The sequence below is a fragment of the Myxocyprinus asiaticus genome, chromosome 38, assembly GCF_019703515.2.
Source record: "Myxocyprinus asiaticus isolate MX2 ecotype Aquarium Trade chromosome 38, UBuf_Myxa_2, whole genome shotgun sequence".
Lineage (NCBI taxonomy): Eukaryota > Metazoa > Chordata > Actinopteri > Cypriniformes > Catostomidae > Myxocyprinus > Myxocyprinus asiaticus.
The window spans coordinates 30,446,240-30,473,367 of NC_059381.1; the positions used below are offsets into that span (position 1 = coordinate 30,446,240).

General features: G+C 35.3%; 1 protein-coding gene across 1 annotated transcript in view; it reads right to left on the reverse strand.

Annotated features, from left to right (window-relative positions):
• Window positions 1-5,484: 5,484 nt before the first annotated feature.
• The window catches only part of LOC127428828 (short transient receptor potential channel 5-like), a 74,820-nt gene continuing 53,176 nt past the window's right edge, over window positions 5,485-27,128 (reverse strand). Inside the window, exons 7-11 of the mRNA XM_051677447.1 lie at window positions 25,131-25,326; window positions 22,168-22,377; window positions 18,888-18,929; window positions 9,387-9,476; window positions 5,485-6,614 (exon numbers count right to left, since the gene is read on the reverse strand). Coding sequence (XP_051533407.1) covers window positions 5,805-6,614; window positions 9,387-9,476; window positions 18,888-18,929; window positions 22,168-22,377; window positions 25,131-25,326 — 1,348 coding nt within the window. The 3' untranslated portion in view covers window positions 5,485-5,804. The remainder of the gene's footprint in view (window positions 6,615-9,386; window positions 9,477-18,887; window positions 18,930-22,167; window positions 22,378-25,130; window positions 25,327-27,128) is intronic.

Below are 27,128 nucleotides of genomic sequence, written 5' to 3' on the forward strand. Positions count from 1 at the left end.
GTCTTGTTTCCCAGCAAAAAAGTTCTAGTTTGTTGTTGTTAGATCTGTATTATTTTCACAGTAAAATGGTTACTCAGGGATCCTGCAGTGTTACTCATTACATAAACAGGAGTTTTAGTGGCAAAATAGAATGGATGTGTTTTTAACGCCCTGCACATCATCTACCAAACAAACCTCATTTCTGTCTAATATTTAATCAGCATATATTGGATCCTTCCCCATTTATTTGAGGCTTTTTAGCAGGTGATTGGGTTCTAAAATTTATTTAGAATTCCCTTCTCATATTTTTTTTTTCCAAATGTGTTTGCACACTTCCAGAATCTAGTAGTTTAGCAACACACCAGGAGTTCAAGCCTTAGAAAACCATTGTCTTTTTTTCTATGTAGAAAAAAAAAAAATCACCTATAATATCTGCAAAAAAACAAGAAACCAAATCAAGTTTGTTTCCAGAATTATTTTAAAACTGACACCACGACACTTTAGTTAATATGATATATTTGGATGTAAAGCAGAATGTGGGAAACATTTTGGACATGATCATAGTGTAAACAAGGGTTCACAATTTTTATTGTAGAACTTTTTGTAATTTATAATACCCAGGCAAATCAAGCTAGATATAAAAATTACTACTTGTGTTATAGTGTTCTGTAAGATCTGCAAAAATGTGTAATTGCTAGAAACAAAGAACACTAAGGTTTTATACATTAACATTCATTAATGCGGTAGGTATAATTCACAATTAACTTTTTTTCTTTTTTTTTTTACAGAATTTCTTAATCTTGGTTAATTTTACTAATATACTGTTGTTCATTGTTTGTTCAATGCACTAATGTAAAAAAAAACTTGTGAACCTGTTATTAGCATGTAGACATTATCATTAATCAAGATCAATAAACACTGAAAGTATTGCTCATTGTTAGTTCATTTTATCTAATGTTAATGTATACAACCTTGTTTTAAAGTGCTATCCAAACTAATAGTGGTATTGCAACAATATAAATCAATTGAGCAGCATTTTTTTTTTTTTTTTTTTCCCCAGTCTTTGTGTGAGCACAAACAAAAGAAATAAAAAGTCACTGTAGCTTGTATCTTAAACAAAGGTAAAAATATATATATATTTGCCTGGAGTTCTGCATGAAGTGTAACAAAAACTTGCCTTCATGTCAGAAAAATAATATAGAAAAATAAAATTCTTACATTTTAAAAAAAGAACGTTTAGAACTTATCTTGGCACTGCTGATAAAATTAATTGAACGCATGAAATTATATCATGATGAAACCGATATATGGTTGTAAATCCCCAAAAATATAAAGTATTATATGGATGTGATGTTTGTGAATTCTTCTAACAGATCCAAAAACGGGGCCAATGGTGAATCTCCATACAAACTCTAAATAGCAGATCAGACTTGAAGGGATATTTCACCCAAAAATGAAAATTCTCTCATTTACTCGCCTTCATGCAGTCCCAGATGTGTGACTTTCTTCTGCAGAACACAAAGATTTTTAGAATAATATCTCAGCTGTGTTAGTCCATACAATGCAAGTGAATGGTGGCCAGAACTTTGTAGGTTCAAAAAGCACATAAAGGCAGCATAAATGTAATCCATACTCCAGTGGTTTAATCCATGTCTTTTTAAGCAATATAATAGGTGTGTGAGAGAAACAGATCAATATTTAAGTCTTTTTTTTTACTATAAATGCTCCTCCCTGCCAAGTAGGCAGCGATATGCACAAAGAATGCAAACCACCAAAAACAAAGAAGCATGTAAAAGTGAAAGTGGAGATTTATTTAAAAAAATTACTTGAATATTGATCTGTTTCTCACCCACATCTATCATATAGCTTCTGAAGATATGGATTAAGCCACTGGAGGTGTATGGATAACTTTTATGCTGCCTTTATATGCTTTTTGGAGCTTCAAAGTTCTGGTCACCATTCATTTGCATGGATCTACATAGCTGAAATATTCTTTTAAAAATCTTTGTGTTCAGCAGAAGAAAGGCATACACATCTGGGATGGTATGAGGGAGAGTAAATGATGAGAGAATTTTCATTTTTGAAAATTCCCTTTAATGTGATTTTTTGAAGGCAACATACTATTTAATAACATTTTTGCAGAACGTCTGTGAAAACAACTAAAGTTAGGGGTAAAATAAATTTCCTGTTTAGTAGATGCATAAACTATTTCAAGCTTCAGTTGAAACCATTGTGCCATTTATTAAAATGTGTATCCTTTTATGTTGTTATTAGATTTAAATGCAAGTGTATAACAAAGATGCATATATATGCAACTGGATCTCCCATTCAGTTACCTGTATCTTCTGCCACAAAAATGTCATTTTAATGATTACGGCCCATTTCTAAAGAGCAATGCATGTTTGCCATTGTGACAAAACTGACCAAAGTTACCAAACAGAAACGGAGAGCATGTCTCAGTAAGCAACACTCTTGTTATGTAGCCATATCAGACATTATATTAAAATGTTTATACTCTCTTGTAATACCTCCACTTTACCACGTCTGAGCTACTAAAATGACTTCCTATATATGTAGGTAGTCTTCATGTGTGCCATTTGTATTTTCAAAAATACTGCACTAGCACTGACGCTGAAGAATGTTACAACAAAGAACTCTACAACTGTCTAACATAAAAACAGCCCTGTTTTTCAGTAGCACATGGCATGCAGTGCAATCTGTAATCTAGCCCTAGAGAACAGATATGCTGTTTTGCCATTCATGTATATTATCTTGGATTTTAAATATATAGCCTTGTAAAATAACATTAGAAGCATTAAAAAAAGGTTTTGTTAATGAAACAAAAGTTTTTACATTCAACAGGTTTGTGTAACAGGGTTGCCTACTTGTGATGACCAGACACCATGCACCTTAAATGTTTTACAGAGCTGAGCTGAGATTCCAAAGTATTTCTCTATAAACTTTTACCATAGTGAGGACCGGAATCAAGCTGACACATTTTAGATGTCTGATGATGTTTAGCTTTGCACTAAGAACAAAAATTAAATCCATTTGGGGTGTCAACATTGCAAATGCACCTATATAACCTTGGAACAAATTTAAAGGGATAGTTCCACCCAAAAACGAAGATTCTGTCATCATTTACTTACCCTTATGTTTTACCAAACCTGTATGACTTCCGTGGAAAGCAAATGATATATGTCTCGGTCATCTTTCACTGAGGGTGACAACATGAAGGTGAGTAAATGATGAGTGTTTTCATTTTTGTGTAAACTGGCATACAAATTTTCAGTGTGTATAGACTACATTTGCAAAGTAAACATAAAAAAAACACCAAACACAATGTATTCGCTGTTTGCATGTAAAACTGCTGAATACATGTATGTGTCATTGGCCATTCACCATTGTTCAAACACACACCAATTCCTGGACTGCATGAAACAGCATAATGAAACCACTTCAGTTGCTGAAGGTTGCCAAGTTGCTGTGGATTGCTGGTTCCTTCTCAAATGCAGTACGCATTATGCAACTGTATCAGACCGCATATCACATGAGCTTCACTGTCTGCACCCCTTTTGGTTGTCTTGTCACCATATCAAGTTGCTGTGTTGCTCATTTGCATAAACTTGAACAGCTCAACTTTGCTGCATTGGCAACGATTCGTTGCCTTATCACAAACCCCTGTTGATTTTATACATCAAATCGCTGGCAGTGTGAACTCCCAGTTAGATTCCTCCATATCTTCATACCCTTGTCTTAAAGGGATAGTACAACCAAAAGTAATTTTTTTTTTTTTTTTTTTAAATCTGTCATCATTTATTCACCATCATGTTGTTCCAAATTTGTATTACACAAAAGGAGACATTTATAAAAATTGTACTGGTTGTTGTTTGCCATGCAATTACAATTCATCTGGACTAAAGCTTTCGGGCTTCAAAACAGGATGCAAAAGTGTCATAAAAGTGCCCATATTCGAGAACAGACTGAAATTTAAGTCATTATTCACTGATAACCTCCCAAAACTGTTACTGTTAACCGTTAACTGGCCAGTCTGATCTCATGAAAGTTACGTGACTGTGGCAAAATTTTTACAAAATTCAATTACATGGTTCCGTACACATATCACAACAGTTTCGAGGTGAAATATCCACTAAGTGGCGCTAAAAGCGAGTTTAATTTTCTCCCAAACGGATTAGGTTTTTAAGGTTAATGATTTATCAAATTTTAAAACAACAAAACCGATCTCCCTACCCTAAACCTAAACCTAACTGATAGTGTCCTTTGCATCGCAAGTTCAACGCTCTAGCAATTGAGATACTGTGCAATTTGATCACGCTTGAGCTTATAAGTGGACTTTTGTAATGCATTGAAATGTAATGCCTTACAAGTCATGCGCAATAGTAAAAGTGTTTAGGTGTCACAATAGAGCATTGTGTGAAGAACAGGTTGAAAGTTAAGTGTTAATGAACTGATAATCTGCCGTTTTACTCGTGATTTGTGTGAAAGTGCATAAAAATCTTTGTTGTTGTAGTGCCTCTAGTGTTCATTTCACCAGGAAACTGCTACGATACATACAACGAGCCACGTAAAAATCCTCTGCAAAAATGTCACTTTCACTTTCATATTCTTTCACATTTTGAAAGTGAAAGTGGAGATTTACAGTAAAAAAGATTTAAATATTGATCTGTTTCTCACCCACACCTATCATATCGCTTCTGAAGATATAGATTTAACCACTGGAGTCTTATGCGTTACTTTTATGCTGCTTTTATCTGCTTTTTTGAGCTTCAAAGTTCTGGTCACCATTCACTTGCATTGTAAGGACCCACAGAGCTGAGATATTCTTCTAAAAATCTTCATTTGTGTTCTGCAGAAGAAAGAAAGTAATACACATCTGGGATGGCGTGAGGGTACGTAAATGATTGAGAATTTTCTTTTTGGGTGAACTATACCTTTAAACTTGGGTCTGTTCTTCACACAAATCTGTCATGTGACTTAAAGAAATGTTCCGGGTTCAATCGACAGAAATTGTAACATAATGTTCATTACCACAAAAAATAATTTAAACTCATCCTTCGCTGCTTAAAAAAGCAAAAAATTGCATTTACAGTGAGGCACTTACAATGGAAGTGAATGGGGGCCGGTCTATAAATACTAAAATACACATAGTTTCAAAAGTATAGCTACAAGACATAAACATAATATGTGTTAACGTGATTTTAATGTAATAAAATCACTTACAGGGTTTACCTGTGCTGTGTCGTCATGGTAACAAAGTTTTTATATATTTGAGAAAACTTTACACAGATAAGGTTGGTAAATGATTTTATCACACTAAAATCTTGTTAATATGTATTATGTTTACGCCTTGTAGCTATACTTTTGAAACAGTGTGTATTTTAACATTTATGGACTGGGCCCATTCACTTCCATTGTAAGTGCCTTACTGTAAATGTGATTTTTGATTCTTTTTCTTTTCTTTTTTTTTTTTTAATAAATGAGGGATGAATTAAAATAGATTTTTTGTGGTAATCAACATTATGCCACAAATGCTGTCAATTGAACTTGTATTGAACCCAGGACATTCCTTTAAGAAGACTTGGAATATAGTGCACGAGTCATCTGGACCAATTTTATGGTATGTTTATGGTGCTTTCGTGTCCTTTTTCAAGCTTGAATGGCCAGTACTTTCTTAAAAATTTCTCCTTTTGTGTTCCACAGAAGAAAGAGAGTCATACAGGTCTGGAACAACTTGAGGGAGAGTAAACAAAGACAGAATTTTCTTTTTTGGGTGAACTTTTCCTTTAAGCAGCCATTGTTTACCTCTACAGCTGTGTCGTAACAGACTCATCTTGTTCCCAGCTAGAGGAGCCTAAATTGTCACAGGGCCCCATCCAGCCCTGGCACAGGTCATCGCTGGAGGCCAGGAGCTGCGAGCTAGAGGTGGTCAAACTGAAAGCACGGTGTAACGGTGGCAGCGAGTGACTGGGCGGCCTGAGGAGGAGGCTGTCCCTGTCATTTGCCCGCTGAGATGTGGACTGCATTGGGTTCAGCTCAGACTGAGATGGTCCTATTCCAAGCACCTGCAGATGCATCTCGCTCTTTGTTACCTTTGACAGCACTTGGGGGTCTTGCCAGGGCGTTTGCGGTACCATATCTGAGATACTGTATGCAGACTGCTGAAGTTCGGGATTCTCTGACCGTGGATCCGGCACGTGTCCGTTCATACGCGACATGAGCAATCCCAACCCTCGCATAGAGTTTTTCTTGGAGCGTGAAAACCGTTGTAGACAGCTGCTTTCCCTCACAAAGGAAGAGGGGTGTGATATGTTGTTCCTAAAGCCATTGCTTTCTGCTCTGTCTCTGGCTGGTCCTGCCGTGCCCGACATGGATTTGAAGAGGGCCGATACGCTGAACTGGGACCGGCTTCTCCTGTAAGACTGGGTAAAGGAGGTAGATGCTTTGGATCTGGACGAGACTCCTCCATCCCCCCTAGTGCCCTCTTCCTCTGGCTCAGCTGGTTCATCCTGCTGAGTGGCTTCACTGCTGGAAGAATAAGTGCGGCGTGGCGGTTTGCGGTTGCCCAGCAGATCAAGGACCTCATAGCGGAAGCTGGAGATGTCTTGCTTCAGTTCCTGAATACACCAGAGAGGAATGCATTTCAATAAACAGAGTGCAAACCACATCACCTAATTACAGGAAATATTCCAGCATTATGATGTCATGTAGGAGGTTTAGAGGCCTGAGATTTGGACGATCTCTCCTAAAAAAAAATTTGGTATTTAATGATTGGTTAGAAAGCTTCATATTTAAAGCTCCTCATGCTTTCTTTGATATAACATCTGTACAATTTAAAAGACTATTAAATGATATCAAATAAAACAGATGTTATTAAACAGGTATTCAATGAGCCAAATTCGAAGCCAGTTTAAAATAGCTGATATACTCACACCTGTGACAACACATTAATTCAATTTTATTAATGCACCAAGTTACATTGATTGGGCTATGAAATTCAGTGGCCCCAAAGAGTATATGTGCACTTTTAGACACTCAAGTAACACTTAAAATTGTATGAACTGCATTGCATTATATTCCAAAATATGAAACCAAGTTGGATCTGCAAAAAAATTATACTAGAACTTTTCTCGGAACTAACGTCACTTTTCTGAGCCATATTTGCAATGATTTTTAAAGGAATATTTCACCCAAAAATGAAAATTCTCTCATCATTTACTTACCCTCATGCCATCCCAGATGTGTACTACTTTCTTTCTTCTGCAGAACACAAATGAAGATTTTTAGAAGAATATTTCAGCTCTGTAGGTCCATACAATGCAAGTGAATGGTGACCAGAAATTTAAAGCTCAAAAAGGCACATAAAGGCAGCATAAAAGTAACCCATACAACTTCAGTGGTTTAACCCATGTTTTCTGAAGCGATCCAGTTGGATTTGGGTGAGAACAGACCAAAATGTAACTCCTTTTTCACTATAAATCTTGACATCAGCAGGCTCCTCTGCAATCATGATTTTTACACTCGATTACACTTCCTACACACCATCTAGTGAACTGCGCATGCATCAAGCACTAGGAAATGTAATTGAACTTTAAATCATGATCATGCCTAGAGACCGCAATGGCAAGATATACAGTGAAAAAGAAGTTATATTTTGGTCTGTTCTCACCCAAAACCAACACGATCACTTCAGAAGACATTGATTAAACCACTGGAGTCATATGGATTACTTTTATGCTGCCTTTATGTGCATTTTTGAGCTTCAAGGTTTTGGTCACCATTCAATTCTGCAGAAGAAAGTAAGTCATACACATCTGGGATGGCATGAGGGTGAGTAAGTGATGAGAAAATCGATCCTAGAAATTGCAAAGGCAAGATTTTTTTGAGCTTCAAAATGTTGGACGCACCAAAGGATGTCAAGATTTTTGATTAATAACTACTTAAATTTGGGTATGTTCCTAAAGTTAGGCTCAGTTGACAGAATTTGTAGAATAATGCTGATTACCACAAAAAAAGATTTCGAATCATCCTTCATTATTATAAAAAACAAAACAAATCATGGGTGCAGTAAGGTGAATAAGGCCGGCCCAGAAACTCTAAAATACACATTGTTTCAAAGTTATATCTACAAGACATAAACATAATATGTGTTAACATGATTTTAGTGTGATAAAATCACTTACACGGTTTACCAGTGGTTGTAGGGTCACCATTCACTTGCATATGGACCCACAGAGCTGAGATATTTTTCTAAAAATTTTTGTTTGTGTTCTACAATCTGTGATGGCATGAAGGTGAGTAAATGAGAAAATGTGTTTTTATTGTTGGTTGAACTATCCCTTTAATCAACTGCTGTCAAGATGATTTTTAGTAAATGAAGTCAGTTCCCCTCAAGTTCACACAGGTGTCCTAGCAGAGTAACCACAGGTGTAGTTCATCACATTAAAGGTGCTGTAAGCGATGTTAGTCGTTCTGGAATTTCCACAAGCTGAGCCGTTGGATTAACCACACCATCTCTTTCCAAATCTGCACTCCAAAGATATCAAATGAGCTTTATCCAGACCAACATCAAGCAGACATGGTTGTCAAAAACAACAGCAGCAAAATAGCGCCCTCAACTGAAAACTGTTATGAGCAACATGGCATAAATATGGCATTAAGCCTCAATAATTCACTGCAACTACATGAGAATGTGCAGAATGATTGACAGGCAGAAAGTGTCAGAGACAGCAGTCTGTGGACACATTTTTGTTTGCTGTTTAGAGTCTACAGCTGTAACAGAGACAGGTAAGATATCTCATGACACTTATTTCATTAATATCTCACAGGGAGTAGGAACATTTTTTGCATACCATTCCATGAATTTGTTTTTACAATTACAGCACCTCCATGTTCTACTACAGTACATTTGACAACCAGAAAGTGTCCAATAACTTTTGTCTTAATTGTGAACAATATATCTATTGTGTTTACTGTGTAATTTGAAACTTCTTTTTTATGTTTTGCTTGTGCTGTATATTTCTTTAAAATAAATTCCAAATGATATTTTGTTGTATAATGCAAAGATATTCATACATTTTATTTGTGGCATTAGTGTTAATTATAAATGTAATTATTTATTAAACATTAGTGTCTTTTATTGTAATTTGGTTGCGCCATTTTATAAAAACAATAGTTATAGTTGTGCCTAAGATCACCTCCTTAACCATGGTAAAATCAAGTGACTTGTTGTTTTAATAGTCAATAGCCTTGCTTCTGTTTATTGAAGATCCGGTTATTCTATAAAGATTGATGTACAGTACATGTTGTGTTGTCTACACACCATTTACAGCCTGAGTGGTGATAAAAGGATGATAGATTCATCTTAGAATGATGAAAAATCCTCACACCTTGAAGTTCTCCTCCGTCAACCCTTCATCTGTTTTGGCGCTGCGGATCATGGCTGCCACATATCTTTTTACCAGGTTTCTGATCACCTCCTGAAAACAACCACAAGCACACATTATTACTGTTAGAGTTGTGTACCATTCAGAATTTAATAGAGAATGTCTTTCAAATTCAATTACTGAATTTGAATTTAATTTGAATTAAAGGATGTAAGAAGTAGAATTAAAACCGACTATCAAAGAAATGCATATGACTGCTGTAAATGTAGTTGTAGCACATTTAGTACATTCACATTTTCAGTATGAATTATCCATACACATATTCATACACACAACATATGGGGTATTTCCAGAAACTAGATTATATTAATAATTAATGTTTAAAATTTGTATAGTGTATTTCATTATACACTTTTCATTTAAGGACCATGCTGAAAGGACTCAAAATACTCTAATTTATCCCAAAGTCTACATACAGTAAAACAGGCTTCAGATTCACTTAAACAGAACACCTAACATAATCTGTTTTTGCCCATTTTGTTGCTGTGTTGAATTAATCATATTTGTTGTTGTTGTGTGACTGTGTTGAATTTCTTTGAATTACAATGCCTTAAATTCATCTTCCTGTTGTTTCAATTTGAATTCCAATTCAACATCCTGTGGGGTGAATTCTTAAAATCTCAATTTTGCCCAACACTGGCCGAAATATTGTCAACTGATCTTAAAACAAGCATGATTTCTACTTAAATATGATTCATGAGGACTTCCACATCCTGAAAAGAGATGATAATAAATGGGGTGGGATGTAGTGACAGTCTGTAAATGCTATTGGCATGTGCATATTTTACAATTCTGGTTTAATAAGGAGAAAATCAGTTTTGTCCATATTCATGACATATGTATGAGCTGGACCAGAAAATATGGTTGTGCATGCGTTAGCATTTATTTGCATATCCGTTAAAGGATGAGCAAGTGGTGGCTTCTAAAAAGAAGCTCAGAATAACTAAACAAACAGCTGTTGCACCATTCATGATTATTTAGGAATGACGTGTTTGTGCATTTGCTGGTATTGCTGTTTGCAATGATAAACAATCTCAGATTCACAAAAACCATTGCTTAAAGGGACAGTTCACCCCAAAATGAAAATTTTCTCATCATTTACTCACACTCATGCCATCCCAGATATGAATTACTTTCTTTCTTGCATAACACAAATTAAGATTTTTAGAAGAATATTTCAGCTCTGTAGGTCCATACAATGTAAGTGAATGGTGGATAGAACTTTGAAGGTCCAAAAAGCATATAAAGGCAGCATAAAAGTAATCCATAAGACTCCAGAGCTTAAATCCATGTCTTCAGAAGAAATATGATAGGTGTGGATGTGAAACAGATCAATATTTAAGCTATTTTTTACTATAAATCTTCACTTTCTCTTTTACTTTTACATTCTTTTGTTTTTGGCGATTCACATTCTTCGTGCATATCGCGACCTACTGGGCAGTGAGGAGAATTTATAGTAAAAAAGGACATAAATATTGATCTGTTTCCTACTTACAAATATAACTTCATTCACACTGAGCTCTGATCCTGGGATATTGGCGGGATCAATGCCGGGGAGCCTTCTGTGTGAACGCAAGTCGGTGTCGGAATGATCCTTTGTGAACAAAAGCAGAGCCGATACCGTGAAGGGTGTGTGTCGTAGTGATGATGTATTTATCATGTGAAGGAGAAAGTTTGTGTGCAGAATAGAGAATCAACAGTTTCGGTTTACACTGTAATACGGTCATGTTACAATGTGCCCAGTTGTAACCCGTAGATTGTGAAGATTGAAACTTAAGAAAGCCAAAAAGTGTTTGTTTGTGCCCCTCTCTCCCCTACAACCTCCGTCAACATTATTCCACAGAATTTGTGAAGATGAATTTAGGCTAAGTGAAAATATGATAGGTAGGCTAAAGACCCCCGTACATAAGAAACACAAATAGATACACTTTTACCAGTTTTTAAATGACTCAGTATAGCTTTTTAGCTCGCCACAGCGCTTGCAACTTTACGACAGGCCAACTGTTTGTTCATACTTTTATTTTCTTAACCTTATAAATGGCAAGAACATAACGATACAGAAAATGTATTTCTTGCTATTTTCTAACACATCAGGTTCCAAATTATACATTTCTGTTTTTCTCCAAAACTAGCTTTTATTTTTAATTTGACAGCTTGTAGAAATCACGATCGAAAAGGTGACATTTGCCTCAATGCTTCTCAAAGCTTAATTGCAGCGCATACAAAGTGTATATAACCAATATGTTTTATTTGTAACGTTTAAAAGTGCTTAAGGCATACAGAAAAAATGGCAGTGCTAGTCCAAAAAAAAAAAAAAAAAAAAGGAAATAAAGAGAAAAACACCAAAAAATACACGGCAAATGAATAATAATTTCTGATTGTAATAAGTGCTAATATCTGAAGAAGAAAAAGAAAGTATAGATTTACCTTCTCAGTGTAGTTAGTTTTCTTTATTTTTAGCTGTTTAGAATCAAACGAAATTACAAACGCGATTACTGAATCGAATGCAAAAAAAAAAAAAAAAACGTTATTAACCATACGCAATTTAGAGGATGAAAGAGTGGGTTTCTCGAGAGAAAAGACACGGTTATCAGTAAACCTTAATATGCTTTACATTAGACATCACATAGTAATGTCACTTTGGTCTTTATGATTGTCCTGGGATGTGTGAATGCGAGCACAGATTACAGGAAAGCTCTTGCAGTGTGAATGAAAAAATGTTGCAGTCCCAGAACAGTTCCCGGAAATGACTTTTCCCGGGATTAATACCAGGATCTTTGTGTGGAAGGGGCTTATCATATCACTTCTGAAGATATTGATTTAACCAAAGGAGTCTTATGGATTACTTTTATGCTGCCTTCATGTGCTTTTTGGAGCTTCAAAGTTTTGGTCACCATTCACTTGCATTGTATAGACCTACAGAGCTGAGATATTCTTCCTAAAATCTTCATTTATGTTCAGCAGAAGAGAGAAAGTCATACACATCTGGGATGGCATGAGGGTGAGGAAATGATGAGAGAATATTGCAAGGTCTCGCAGCCCATCAACTTTAAAAAAAACAAAACAAATGTTTATATACGCTTAAAAATGTGGGCCCCAAAGCCTAGACAAGGCCCCTTTAATAGGGCCCTGCTGTGACTGTGAGGGCCCCCAGATGTCTTATAGGGCCGCTTTGCCTCCCTGTTTGGATTTAAAATATTTTGAGCCACTCCTTAACAACACTCGTATCATACGATTATTATCATCAACATAATGAAGACTTGTTGGAAAACTGGTTGTATGCAATGCACTAGATGTCTACTGCATACTGGTGAAAGTTTCCGTGCTCTTCTGGAAGTAGAAGACCTTGTAATTTAATTTCCAAAATGTCAGCCTTTGTGTTGTGATGCACTTATCGTTTTGATGTGAAATCTTTTCTGATTTTGATAGAGTAAAAGTAACAATAACGTTTATATTGCTACTGATATTTCATAATGAGTATTTATTGAAACGATGCAACGTGTGCTAACTTTTTTTGTACATTATTTAATAGAAAAAGCGTGTTGAATTTTTTTTTTTAAAAATGTGATACAACAGGGTTTTGAGGTATATCTTTTAATCATCATTACTTTACATCCATACCCACCACAATAAAAAAAAAAAAAAAAAAAAAAATGTATAAGATAGGCCTATATTAAAATGTGAACAGCTAGTTATTTTATATATGCAGCTTGCTCTGTCATTATAAAGATCTCATGTTTTTTTTTAGTTTTTTTATTACAAGCTATTTTGATGCCATTTTACTATAACCTCCTGAGACAGTAAATGTCAATATAAAAAACATAAAAATAATTGATTTTATTAGAAAACATAATACTGAATTTGATGCGCTGAATTGTAATGTAATATATTTCTACAGAGCATGGAGAGGAAGTTTCCTGGCCAAACTCACTTATATTTGGTATCACTGAAAATCCCAGAGTGTTCTCTTAACATGCTATATCTGCATGTTTGCCCTACATTATAGACAAATAACTTGCCTTAGGTGGTTGGGGAAAATAACATACTCATATTTTATTTTCACACACAAAAGATTAAACTAGATACGTAAGGTTTGTCGAGACAAACTATAATCTTGGTTTGACAAAATCTTGTCTGAAAGTTTAAAATAGTTTTAAATGCTTGAAGTTAGAAATGTTTACAGGTCTTACAATCAGAAAAATAGCATGAGCATTTCAAAAGAAACTCAGCTCATTTGAACATTCTATCAGTGTCATGTAGTCTTGGGGATTTGTGGCCACTTTGAAAGCAAAAATGATGCCTTCGCAGGGCACTTGGTTGGGAGTAATAATAATGGTAGCCAAGCTGTAGGGTCGTTCCAAACAGAATTTCCAATAAAATAAAATGACCACTTTATTTTGAGCCCCACACCTTTCAGCCCCCCAAAGCTCTCACCGTGGAGGGTGAAGTCTTTGAAGGGAATAGGGAATAGGATGATCACTTCTGAATAGAACGCACCCCATAATTCAGATGAGTAAGAACAGATATAGCAGCGTGTGCCAGAACTGCCTGAACTCTTTGCAGAGTTTGTTGGATGTAGCTCAAAAAAGTGAAAGTTAGTAATATACAGTTCCATCAAATAGCCTTTAAACATAAGCAATAAAGCAGTGTGAATATTTGAAAGAATTTGATTTGTTTTTGTTTTTATTTTGATACACACAACGGTATTATCTGATTATAGTGGTTATGACATGTATTTTTTAATTAGTTGGCGCTATTACATTTACAGTCTAAATTGTTCAATGTGTACACTGCATTGCAACCCTCTACAGATACATGATTGGAGATCATTTTAATCACATTTTAGCTTTTTAAACATGTACAAATTCTTAATTCTAGCAATCATATGATGTCAGGAAATTGCATATGGTATCATAATGATGCCACTGTGTAAAATGTCATGTCAGCTACAGATTTTCAAAAAAAAAAATTTTTTTTACCACATCTGCCCTATATGTAATTAGAATTCATCTGACTGTAAATAACAGAAAGAGTATAAAAAGAGACTTAAATCAGTGAAAATGGATTGTGTGGATCTCAACTTTAAAAGATAATTCAATCTTAAAGATAATTGGTCCGGTGGGGCCCTAAAAGAAAATTGGCCCCAGGGTCCTCACTAGTCATAATCCGCCCCTGCGCAGGGGTGCTAACACATAAAAAATTTAAATTAATTATCAACTGCCATGAAACACTAATTTCTTTTTTGCTGCGCCACCTATTGTACCGGCATGAATTTGCTGACGGCTAGTACTTGTGTCGATTTTGGTCTGAAAGGGCCTTTATTGTTAACAAAAACGTAAAACTAACCCGTTAAAAGCATTTTTGTTAATCAAATTAAAAATAAAAACTAACATAAATGAAAAAAAAATAAATAAATCATGACTCCAAAACATACTAAAAATAATATAATAAAAAAAATTGTGTATCATTTTTGATACACTGCATTAATATTATTAAATTTAAACCCTTAACAACCCCCCTTCATTAAACATGAAAATGCAGCTAGATAGTATCAGCACTAGATGGCACTGAGAAATGTAACACTGTTAAACTATAACACTGTTAAAAAATGTGTAACACTGTTCAAAATAAAAACTATAAAACTATATATAATATATAAAACTATATACAGAATATAGATATACTGTACATGTACACTACCGGTCAAAAGTTTTGAAACACTTTTAACATTCTTTATTATACGTTTTTTTTTCTCACATTTTAGAATAATAATAAAGTCATCAAAACTATGGAATAACATAAATGGAACTATGGGAATTATGTTGTGACTAAACAAAATCCAAAATAAATCCAAACTGTGTTATATTTTAGCATCTTCACAGTAGTCACCCTTTGCCTAGAATTTGCAGACATGTACTCTTGACATTTTCTCAACCAACTTCTTGAGGTATCACCCTGGGATGCTTTTTAAACAGTATTGAAGGAGTTCCCATCTACGTTGGGCACTTATTGGCTGCTTTTCTTAATTATTTGGTCCAAGTCATAAATTTCTAAAACTTTTATTTTTAATTACATTTTAGTTTTAGAATGAAATAAATGAATATGGTGGCACAATTATATTTTTGTCTACAAAACTAATTTCAAACATTTAAGCATACACCTTCAGATCAAAAGATTTTTAAGATCATGAGAAACATTTCAGTCAAGAGTTTAAAAACTTTTGACCGGTAGTGTATATATACAGTGGTGGGCAAAAATTTGGAATAATGTACAGATTTTGCTCTTATGGAAATTAATTGGTACTTTTATTCATCAGTGGCATTCAACTGATCACAATGTATAGTCAGGACATTAATAATGTTAAAAATTACAATTACAATTTGAAAAAAATGTTCAGAACTTCTTAAACTACTTCAAAGAGTTCTCAACAAAAAATCCTCCACGTGCAGCAATGACAGCTTTGCAGATCCTTGGCATTCTAGCTGTCAGTTTGTCCAGATACTCAGGTGACATTTCACCCCACACTTCCTGTAGCACTTGCCATAGATGTGGCTGTCTTATCGGGCACTTCTCACGCACCTTACAGTCTAGCTGATCCTACAAAAGCTTTTTGTGTTTATTTGTTGTCCAATGTCTGTGTTTCTTTGCCCACTCTAACCTTTTCTTTTTGATTTTCTGTTTCAAAAGTTTTTATTTCTTTGCAATTCTTCCCATAAGGCCTGCACCCCTGAGTCTTCTCTTTACTGTTGTCCATGAAACTGGTGTTGAGCGGGTAGAATTCAATGAAGCTGCCAGCTGAGGACATGTGAGGCGTCTATTTCTCAAACTAGAGACTCTGATGTACTTATCCTCTTGTTTAGTTGTACATCTGGCCTTCCACATCTCTTTCTGTCCTTGTTAGAGCCAGTTGTCCTTTGTCTTTGAAGACTGTAGTGTACAACTTTGTATGAAATCTTCAGTTTTTTTGGCAATTTCAAGCATTGTATAGCCTTCATTCCTCAAAACAATGATTGACTGATGAGTTTCTAGAGAAAGCTGTTTCTTTTTTGCCATTTTTGACCTAATATTGACCTTAAGACATGCCAGTCTATTGCATAAACACAAAGACAATGTTAAGCTTCATTTAACAAACCAAATAGCTTTCAGCTGTGTTTGATATAATGGCAAGTGATTTTCTAGTACCAAATTAGCAATTCAGCATGATTACTCAAGGATAAGGTGTTGGAGTGATGGCTGCTGGAAATGGGGCCTGTCTAGATTTGATCAAATATGACTATTTTTGAATAGTGATGGTGCTGTTTTTTTACATCAGTAATGTCCTGACTATACTTTGTGATCAGTTGAATGCCACTTTGGTGAATTAAAGTACCAATTTCCTTCCGAAACAGCAAAATCTGTACATTATTCCAAACTTTTGGCCGCCAGTGTACATATACACTCACCGGCCACTTTATTAGGAACACCTGTTCATCTACTTATTCATGCGATTATCTAATCAGCCAATCGTGTGACAGCAGTGTAATGTATAAAATCATGCAGATACAGGTCAGAAGCTTCAGTTAATGTTCACATCAACCATCAGAATGGGGAAAAATGTGATCTCAGTGATTTAGACTGTGGCATGATTGTTGGTCAGATGGGCTGGTTTGAGTATTTCTGTAACTGCTGATCTCCTGGAATTTTCACTTATAACAGTCTCTAGAGTGTAGAGAATTGTGAAAAAAAACATCCAGTGAGCAGCATTTCTGTGGACAGAAGCTCCTTGTTGATGAGAGAGGTCAACGGAGAATGTCCAGACTGGTTCGATCTGACAGATAGGCTACGGTAACTCAGATAACCACTCTGAACAAGTGAGTGTACATATCTATATATATATATATATATATATATATATATATATATATATATATATATATATATATATATATATATATATATAATTGCCTGAAATATTTCTCATGATCTTAAAAACCTTTTGATCTGAAGGCGTATGCTTAAATGTTTGAAATTAGTTTTGTAGACAAAATATAATTGTGCCAACATATTAATATATTTCATTACAAAACTAAAATTTTATTTAAAAAAAAAAAAACGTTTTTTAAATGGATGATTTGGACCAAATAACAAAGAAAAGCAGCCAATAAGTGCCCAACATAGATGGGAACACCTTCAATACTATTTAAAAAGTATCCAGAATGTCAAGAGTACATGTCTGCAAATTCTAGGCAAAGGGTGAAGATGATAAAATATAACACAGTTCTGATTTATTTTGGATTTTATTAGTGACAACATAATTCCCATAGTTCCATTTATGTTATTCCATAGTTGTGATGACTTTACTATTATTCTAAAATGTGAAAAAAATAAAGAATGAGTAAGTGACCCTATACTTTTGAACGGTAGTGTATGTATATAATATAGGAAAAAACGCTCATACAGTAATAGAGTGAAAACTAAAGTAAATTGAAAGGACAAATTAACATAAATAATAATATATAATTATTTAAAATAAATGTAAAATTTTAAAACTACAGTATGATAACCCTGCGATAAGTCTGCAGGACTGGTTTTGCTATGCGTTCCTTCTTTGGTGACACAAGCCCTGTTTTTAACACTGTTTAGTGACAGAACATGACAGCTGTGTTCTTTGATAATGCATGTTAATTACAGCATGGTGACTTGCGGCTGACAGAGGTTGCAAGAGTCTGTCTGGCTGCGTATTAATGCATTAGCAATCACCAGGGAGCCTGTGGTACAAACTACGAGACTGGACAGGGTGCAATGCAATTAGAGCGAGCACTGAATATGCACTGATAAACAAATTAACATTAACATAATTTAATACACACTATCAAGCAGTGTCAGAAATTACCTAAGTGGCAATTTTTGCCCCCTTGAATTGATCTTGAGAGGCAATTTTAACCTTTATCTGGGCAAATTTTTTATATATACAAGACAGTATGTTTGTCAAATACTTTGAACCAATTAAACTGAAATCAGTTCTTAAAGGAATAGTTCCCTCAAAAATGAAAATTATGTCATTATTTATTCACCCTCATGTCGTTCATAACCCAAATGACTTTCATTCTTTTGCGGGACACATCTATTCATATGTTCATTCACAATCACTGATTTCCATAAAATAGATAGTGACTCACTTTAAAGCTTAAAAAAGCACCCAAAAGTGCCATAAAAGTGTTGCGTCATACTCCAAGTCTTCTGAAGACATAAGATCTCTTTGTATTATAAACAGAATGAAATTGAAATTTTTATTCACTCTAATACCTAACTAAGCTACTACCCCCGAACATGTTAAGATAATTAACAAACAAATTGTTTTATCTTCTTTTAATTACTTTACTTGGACAACTCCTTATGTTTCTATAAGGTGAATGAATGAGAGATGACTGCCAAAATATGATGGAAACAGGCAAGCAACATCACCTGGTAGTGCTGGTTCTGAATGAGATGATCTGCATGTCTTTCCTGAAACAGAGAAGACATTATTAATTCAGTTTAGCATTTCAACAATAAATGTGCACCATAAAGGTTTTATGATGCTGAGAATTTCAAAGGTAAACAGTCACTTAAAGGGATAGTTCAGCAACAAAATGAAAATTCTGTCATAAATTACGCATCCTTGTGTTGTTCCAAAACTGCATGACTTCTTTATTTTAGAAGTTCACCCAAAAATTTACATTCTTATCATTTACTCCCCTCATGCCATCCCAGATGTGTATGACTTTCTTTCTTCTGCTGAACACAAATGAAGATTTTTAGAAAAATATCTCAGCTTTGTAGCTCCATACAATGCAAGTGAATGGTGACCAGAAATTTGAAGCTCCAAAAATCATATAAAGGCAGCATAAAAGTAACCCATAAGACACCAGTGGTTAAATCCATGTCTTTAGAAGAGATATGATGAGAAACAGATCAATAATTAAGTCCTTTTTTTTTTACTATAAATCTACACTTTCACTTTTAGAATGTGAAAGTGAAAATGAAAGTGGAGAATTATAGTAATAAATAAATGCCACTGTAGAAAATATTGATATTTTTCTCAACTGGACACAAAATTGACACAAAAGCATCATTAAAGTATTATAAAAGTTTCATATGACTCGTGCACAATATTTCAATCCAATACAATAGCTTTATGTGAGAAACAGACAAAAGTTGTTGTTCACTCGAAAATCTTTACATTTTATTCAGTATGTGATTTATCGTTCAGACCAGTTGTGAACCAACATTTTCAGTAAATGACAACTTTATTTTCAGTGTGTTTCTCATCCAAAGCCATTGTATGGTCCCAGAAGACTTGAAATACTGTATAGTGCACGAGTCATATAAACTACTTTGGTGCTTTTTGGAGCTAGAAATCTACAGTCCCCATTAGTCGCAGTTGTATGGAAAAGAGCAGCATGAACATTCTTCAGAATTTCTTCTCTTTTGTTCCACAGAAGTCAGTCATATAGGTTTGGAACAACATCAGTTTGAGTAAATGATGACAGAATTTTCATTTATGAATAAACAATCCCGCTAAACCTTCGATGAGTTTATTTACAGCATTATGAGTAACAATAGTATTCAACAACTGAGCTACTACACAAAAAGTTTTTTAGACCTTTGAGCAAACCAAAAATGTGCACCTCATTATACTCTCTGAAAACATGTCCACACACATATTCTTTGCTAAAACATCAGCTTAAATGGAAAAAATAAATGATAGCAGCCTAAACCCCAAAAACTGTGAATTTCATGTGCTGTGTGGGAGAATGTGGGTGAGTGAGTTTGCAGAAACTGTAGAGCCCACCTCACTGAGAAATAGAAGTTCAACTGATCGAAAGATGTCAGGGGAATTGGTATGGTTAAAGAGAAGTTGCCTAGCAACCACCATCGACCTAGGGCAACTTAAGGCTGGATGCCCAATATACAGGCTCTTGCAGGTTAAATCCAAACATTATTTAAAGGCAACACATCCTTGAAACAAATTACATATATGAATTTATGAATGTTTATTTTCATCCTTGGTGTTTGAATCATTGGAAATGTTGTAGCCAAAATCAAAAATGTATTCAATTAACAAGTAACAATTCAATTAAAAGTTTGAATAAACAGTTGTTTCATCAGTTTATTTATTAATCTGCATAACTCAGATGAATGTAATGTAAAACATGTATTTCTTTTTCTTTCATGTGCGGTAGCCCAGGTAAGTTTAAATCAATGTATTAATCAGTATGAATGCCAGAGGAGGCTGACGGCATTAAACCTTCTCGCATTAGTAAACTGATCAATCGGAATATGTTATTGAAATGATGCAATGTTATTTGCTTCCATCTTAAAAAGGCAAAACGGAGGCAAAATGAAATTTGATTAATCAATATTGTTTTAAACATGTGCCACCCAGAAAATGTCCTCACGGACTGCCACTGGTGGCCAAATTAGTTTTTTAATATTAAAAAGATATAAAGATTTTGAATCATAGGTTTTTCATCAGTGAATGCAACAAATAATAAATAAATAAATAAATAATAATAAATATAAAAATAAAATACAGTTTGTTTGTTTTACTCATTTTACATTTTCTTCTTCTTTTTGTGTGTGCCCAGGACCATTCTAAAAGGTCACACTTTAGAAATGTTGTTTTTTAAATTATATTCAGAAACAGTGAAAAACCCTATTCAAACAACATATTCTTTCATTATTATAATTTAGTCCAATGTTCATTTTCTCCTTGTTTAGCTAGATAGTAAATTTGTGTAGAACATAGAACATGAGTAACAAAAATTTTGGGTAGTAATAGACAACATATAATCTGTATTATGTAACCAAATTTAAAAAATCAAGTACTTGTAATTAGATTACATTGAATTAATATACATACTGAGTACTGAATAGTGAATTTAATTTACTAATGTTAAATGAAAAGATTGTAAATTAGTGTTTAATATTCTTTTTTTTTTCACCCAATTTGGAATGCCCAATTCCCAGTGCGCTTTTAAATCCTCGTGGTCGTGTAGCGATTCGCCTCAATCCGGGTGGCGGAGGATGAATCCCAGTTGCCTCCGCGTCTGAGGCCATCAACCCGTGCATCTTATCACGTGGCTTGTTGAGCACGTTGCCACGGAGACATAGCGCATGTGGAGGCTTCACGCCATCCACCGCAGCATCCGCACTCAACTCACCACGCGCCCCACCGAGAACGAACCACAATATAGTGACCACGAGGAGGTTACCCCATGTGACTCTACCCTCCCTAGCAACCGGGCCAATTTAGTTGCTTAGGAGACCTGGCTGGAGTCACTCAGCATGCCCTGGGATTCGAACTAGCGAACTCCAGGGGTGGTAGCCAGCATCTTTTACCACTGAGCTACCCAGGCCCAGTGTTTAATGTTCTTAAAATGAATGATTTTTCATGAAAACAAGCAGTAAGTAATCCAAAAGTAATCAGATTAGATTTACTTAAAAAGAGGCCCAAGACAAAAAAGCTCACCCACAAGTCTCAATGATATTCTAGATTTCAGTTCCCTTGATTTGGCACAGGTCCCTCTTTCAATGTAAGTCTATGATATTGTTTTAGCCCGTTTTATCATCTGCCATGCAAAAATGTTGTTTTTGTTTGATTTTTCAAGGGTTGTATCAGATTTATTCAGTCAAAGCTACAATGTACCACCCACGCTGCATGCAGAATGGAAGTGCAGAATGCATTTATTTAATCTCATACCGTGAACTCTTTGAAGTTCTCATGTTTACGCTCATTTTCATGGCTGGACATTCCAAGTCCACACAGACGCTTGTGCAGCCACACACACAGATACCACACTGATTTAGGACTGGGTATGATGTTGAAGGGTGGTGGTAACGTCCCTCCCTCTTCAAAGTAGCTCATCCACAGCTTGGTGCGAGCAAATTTCCACTCAATGTCTGCGTGATCCTACAGCAGAAGAAGAGAAGGCCAATTGGACAGAGGACAGTACTGTAAGTGCCAAATGGGATGGTGTCCCAGATTGGCTTCTATCAAACATTTCTGGTATTACAGCAAAGCTTTCATAATTGTGTTTACTTGGATAACAGTTCCCATTGTTATACACATGCAGGGGTGAAAGAGGCTCTAAACGAAGCTTATATAAGCGCTCCTAGAATTGGCAAGCTGAAAAAATAGCTATATAGCCAAACTACCAACATGCTTAATGATAGCATGTTAGTATCTCGGAGATAATAATTGTTTTAAATATTCAGTAAAACACAAGTATGTTCGATAACTGATCTGACCAAACATTTAAAGGGATAGTTCACCAAAATGAAAATGATGTCATCATTTACTCACCCTCATGTTGTTACAAACTCTTATGACTTTCTTTTTTATTGTGGAAAATAAAGGAGAAGTTTTGCAGAATGTCCTGGCTGCTCTTTTCCATATAACGAAAGTGAATGGGGATGGATGCTGTCAAGCTCCAAAAATGACAAAAAACTACCATAAAAGTAGTCCATAGGGACAGCTTTGTGTGAGGAACAGTCTCACTCCGAATGTTTGAATATGTGCAAGCGAAAATGAGATTCCAAAACTTCAGCAGAGGGGAATATTTTTAATGAATAACACCTTAAAATGCAGCCTGTTCCTCAAACAAAGCTATTGTCTGGCTTGAGAAACTTTAATGGTACTCTTATAGTGATTAACAGCACCTTTCCCCAATTTCAGCCTGATCTCATTAAAATGATGTGACTGTTGTGACATTTTTGCAAAATTATATTATATGTGATTTCTTACATGTACCTTGGCAGTTCCGAGGTGAAATTCCCACTGTGTGGTGCTAAAAGCGTATAAAATAATCTTCCCAACAGATTAATGCTTTATCAAATTTTAAATCAACAAAATGTACCTCCCTACCCTAAACCTTAAACCTAAACCTAACCGATAGTGTCATAAACAGTATCGGGCAAGTTACTTTAAAAGTAATCCCCTACAAATTACTAACTACTTCTCTAAAATTATAATCAGATTATTGATTACATAACTGAAAAAGTAATCACATTACTAATTACTTTACTTTTAAATGACATTATAAAACACTTAATGTCTATTTTCTCCTTGTTCATTGTTGAAAACCCTTCAGCTTTCACAGAACAGACGTACATGTGAACATATAAATTCACATTTTAATTGTATTACACATAAATTATATATTATTTAAATATTTGTAACCCAAGTAATATACTTAAAATTAGTTACTTTCATTGAAAGTGAGTAACTGTAATCTGATTACAAGAATTTAAAATGTAATGCATTACACTACATTTGTCCCTAAAAGTAATTATATTACAGTAACTAATTACTGTGTAATCCAATTACACCCAACAGTGGTCATAAAAGCAAACGTGAGATGAAAATCAGGTGAAGTTTTTCAGTTTTAAATCAACAAAACCTAACCTAAACAAAGAGGATGTGTTTATGAACTGATAATCTGCCGTTTTACATGCGTTTGCGAAAGTGAATAAAAATCATTGATTTTTTAGCACCTCTAGTGCTCATTTCACCAGGAAACTGCTATGATACGTACAATGAATACGAAAAAATAATTTAGCAAAAATGTACTGTAGGTGTAGTAACGTGATAATATGACCCCGTTTCCACCTGGTATTACGATGTGTTTCGGGTGATCTGATTTTATGTGGTCAGATGAGACACATCGCTATTTACACCTGGTCACTTAAATGTGTCTCCTGTGACCACCTGTGTTCAGATTTGGAGGGGAGGGTCTCTACTTCATGATGACATATATCATTTACTATGTCAGTGTGTTGCTGCATGATAATAAAGCGCAACAAAGTCAGAAAAGACAAAGAAAGCACAAAAAAAGTGCTGTGCTGTTTCTCCCAGATGCAGTTGAAATTTAATACAAACGCAACATGTCAAGCAGAATTATCCGTTACTTTAGTGTATTACCTGTATTAAAGGAGCTTCAGGAATTTGTGCTTGTCATCTGTGTTGGTACTAGACACACTGAAGAAGATCCGTGAAGCTCTCGTGATTCTGTATATATCCGCTTTTTAAAAATTTCAGATGTGATGTTTATTTCCTTTTAAAGCCACGTGTAAATAGCAAAGTTTAAACTCTTGTTTTAGCACAGCTATTGACTGACAGATGAGGGGCGGCGCTTCACTGCTGCCGGGACGCATACAGGACGGATTACTGTTTACACCCCAAATGCGATGTGGACACATGCATTTTTGACCACATTCGTTTGTGGTTTTTGTGATCTGATCACAAAACGTTTTTGACCCCGTTTAGACCTGTATTTAGCGTTGACCACACATGATCAGATCACCCGAAACGCATCTTAATACCAGGTGGAAACGGGGTCTATAAGACCAGGTTGCCAATTCACTTTTTATTGTATGGAAAAGAGCAGCGTGAACTTTCTGCTAACCGGTAGTTCATACAGTAAAAGAAAGAAAGAAAGTCATACAGGTTTGGAACTACATGGTGGTGAGTAAATGATGACAGAATATTTAAAAAAAAATGTTTTAGATGAACTGTCCCTTTAATCTTTAAAAAGTTTAGATAGAACTGAGTTTAGATATTTCAAATGACTTTCTTGACTTTCTCAAACTTTTCCAAACTTTTCAACCCCCAACAAATGAGCATAAATGTAGTGTCAAATTCACATTGTGTTTTTTGGCACTCACAGCGATGAGCTGGTAGGAGTTGTTCATCATAGCGATGAGCATGTTGAGCAGCACCACCAGAGAGATGACGTTATAAGTGCCGAACATCGTGGCCCCTACAAACTCTGTGAACTCATGACGGGCTTTCACATTAGTGACATACAGATTCAGCAGCCCAAACACAGACCAGAAGAGAGACTGGAGAGTTTCAAATAGCCTGAGGGGAAGAGTGAAAGAGAGAAAAAAACATAAAAGCAGAAGGTAAACACATTACTCACACAATGTTACATTTCACTGAATGCTAAATCAGTTTCTGGTGGAAAAAGAAGAATGAAAAAGAGAATAGGATGTTTTTCCTGGCTGTTTTTGCTCCGAATAAATAAAATATTCGCTCCCCTCTCGGGACTAGTTTTGATTTATTCAGATCTCATTGAAATCTCCTCCAGATTTTGATCACATTATAACCATTGCCTTGAGCTGAAGATTCTTATCTATTACACAAGAGTTGATGGATGATGCGCCACTATAATTTCGGCATCATCCTCCGAGATCAAATGATTCAGCAAGACTCACACTATGAAGCAAAATCTCTAGAAGATCATAACCATTTCCTCTCATTTCATTTCTTATTTCTTTCTAATTCTGACCTCTGCAGGAGGTCAGCATTACACTGCATGTGGCATCTTGGCCGCATTACTTTCATCGATCAACCAAAGTATCAGTGTGGGCATTGTAATATGTGCATCACAGTCCATTTATTTTGATTATTAATGAAGCTAAGAGACATGTGTGACTGCAGAGTTGAGCCATGTGCACAAATTCAAATGGGAAGCTGTTCTGTTATCATCTTATATGTAACATTCTTAATGCATACATAATCTTTAATTTCTGAATCTAGGAGAGCAAATGGACAGTTTAAGCAATGGTAATAAAAAATAAAAATCTTGTTCACGCTGACGCACATTCAAATATGGCGTGTTCATGATACACACAAGATCTAATGAACTTTGTTCACATATTGCAATCATGCCAAGATAGCTAATGTGTACGACAAGATTTTCAGTGAATATCGACATAAAGTGGTCATACCTTATTTTTTTACAATTAAACATTTCCTTGTTAGTAAAAATAAAGTTAGTAAAAAAATAAAGTGCACAATAAATCCCGACCATTTTCTACCTTCTATCTGACCCTTATAATTAAAGCATAGTTAACTCAGAAAATGAAAATTCTGACATCATTTCCTCCCCATAATTGACTCAACAAACTTGTATGACTTTCTTTTTATGTGAAACACAAAAGATGATGATTTAATGAATATCTCAATCAGTTAAACCAGGGGTTTTAAAAATGTTTGATGCCAAGGAACCCCAAATTTGATGATCCCCTTTGAGGGACCCCCTGTGTGATAATAGTAGTAAACATGACTTCTAAAAGACTTCTTGTTAGCTCAATTAATTAATTGGCATTTATATTTCCATTGTAATATAGCCAAAAAAAATTTTATTAAAATATTATCCGGAAAACATTCACTTCTTATTAAGTTTACAATGTATCTTTCTTCTATTGGAGTTGTATTGAATTACAACATTTTTTTTGGGGGATTTTCTCCCCTTTTTCTCCCCAATTTGGAATGCCCAATTCCCAATGCGCTCTAAGTCCTCGTGGTGGTGTAGTGACTCGCCTCAATCTGGGTGGCGGAGGACGAATCTCAGTTGCCTCCGCATCTGAGACCATCAATCCGCATATCTTATCATGTGGCTTGTTGAGCGCGTTACCACAGAGACACAGCGCATGTGGAGGCTCACGCTATTCTCCGCGGCATCCACGCACAACTCACCACGCGCCCCATCGAGAGCGAACCACATTATAGTGACCGCGAGGAGCTTAAACCATGCAAGTTCTTGCTTGAACACGTGCTTCTGAGCTTCATAGCGCTCATGAACAAGCAACGTTCAAGATTATTGCAGAAAAATGACTTAAATTCCAGGTCGTTTCTCATCAAATCCGTATGCCTTC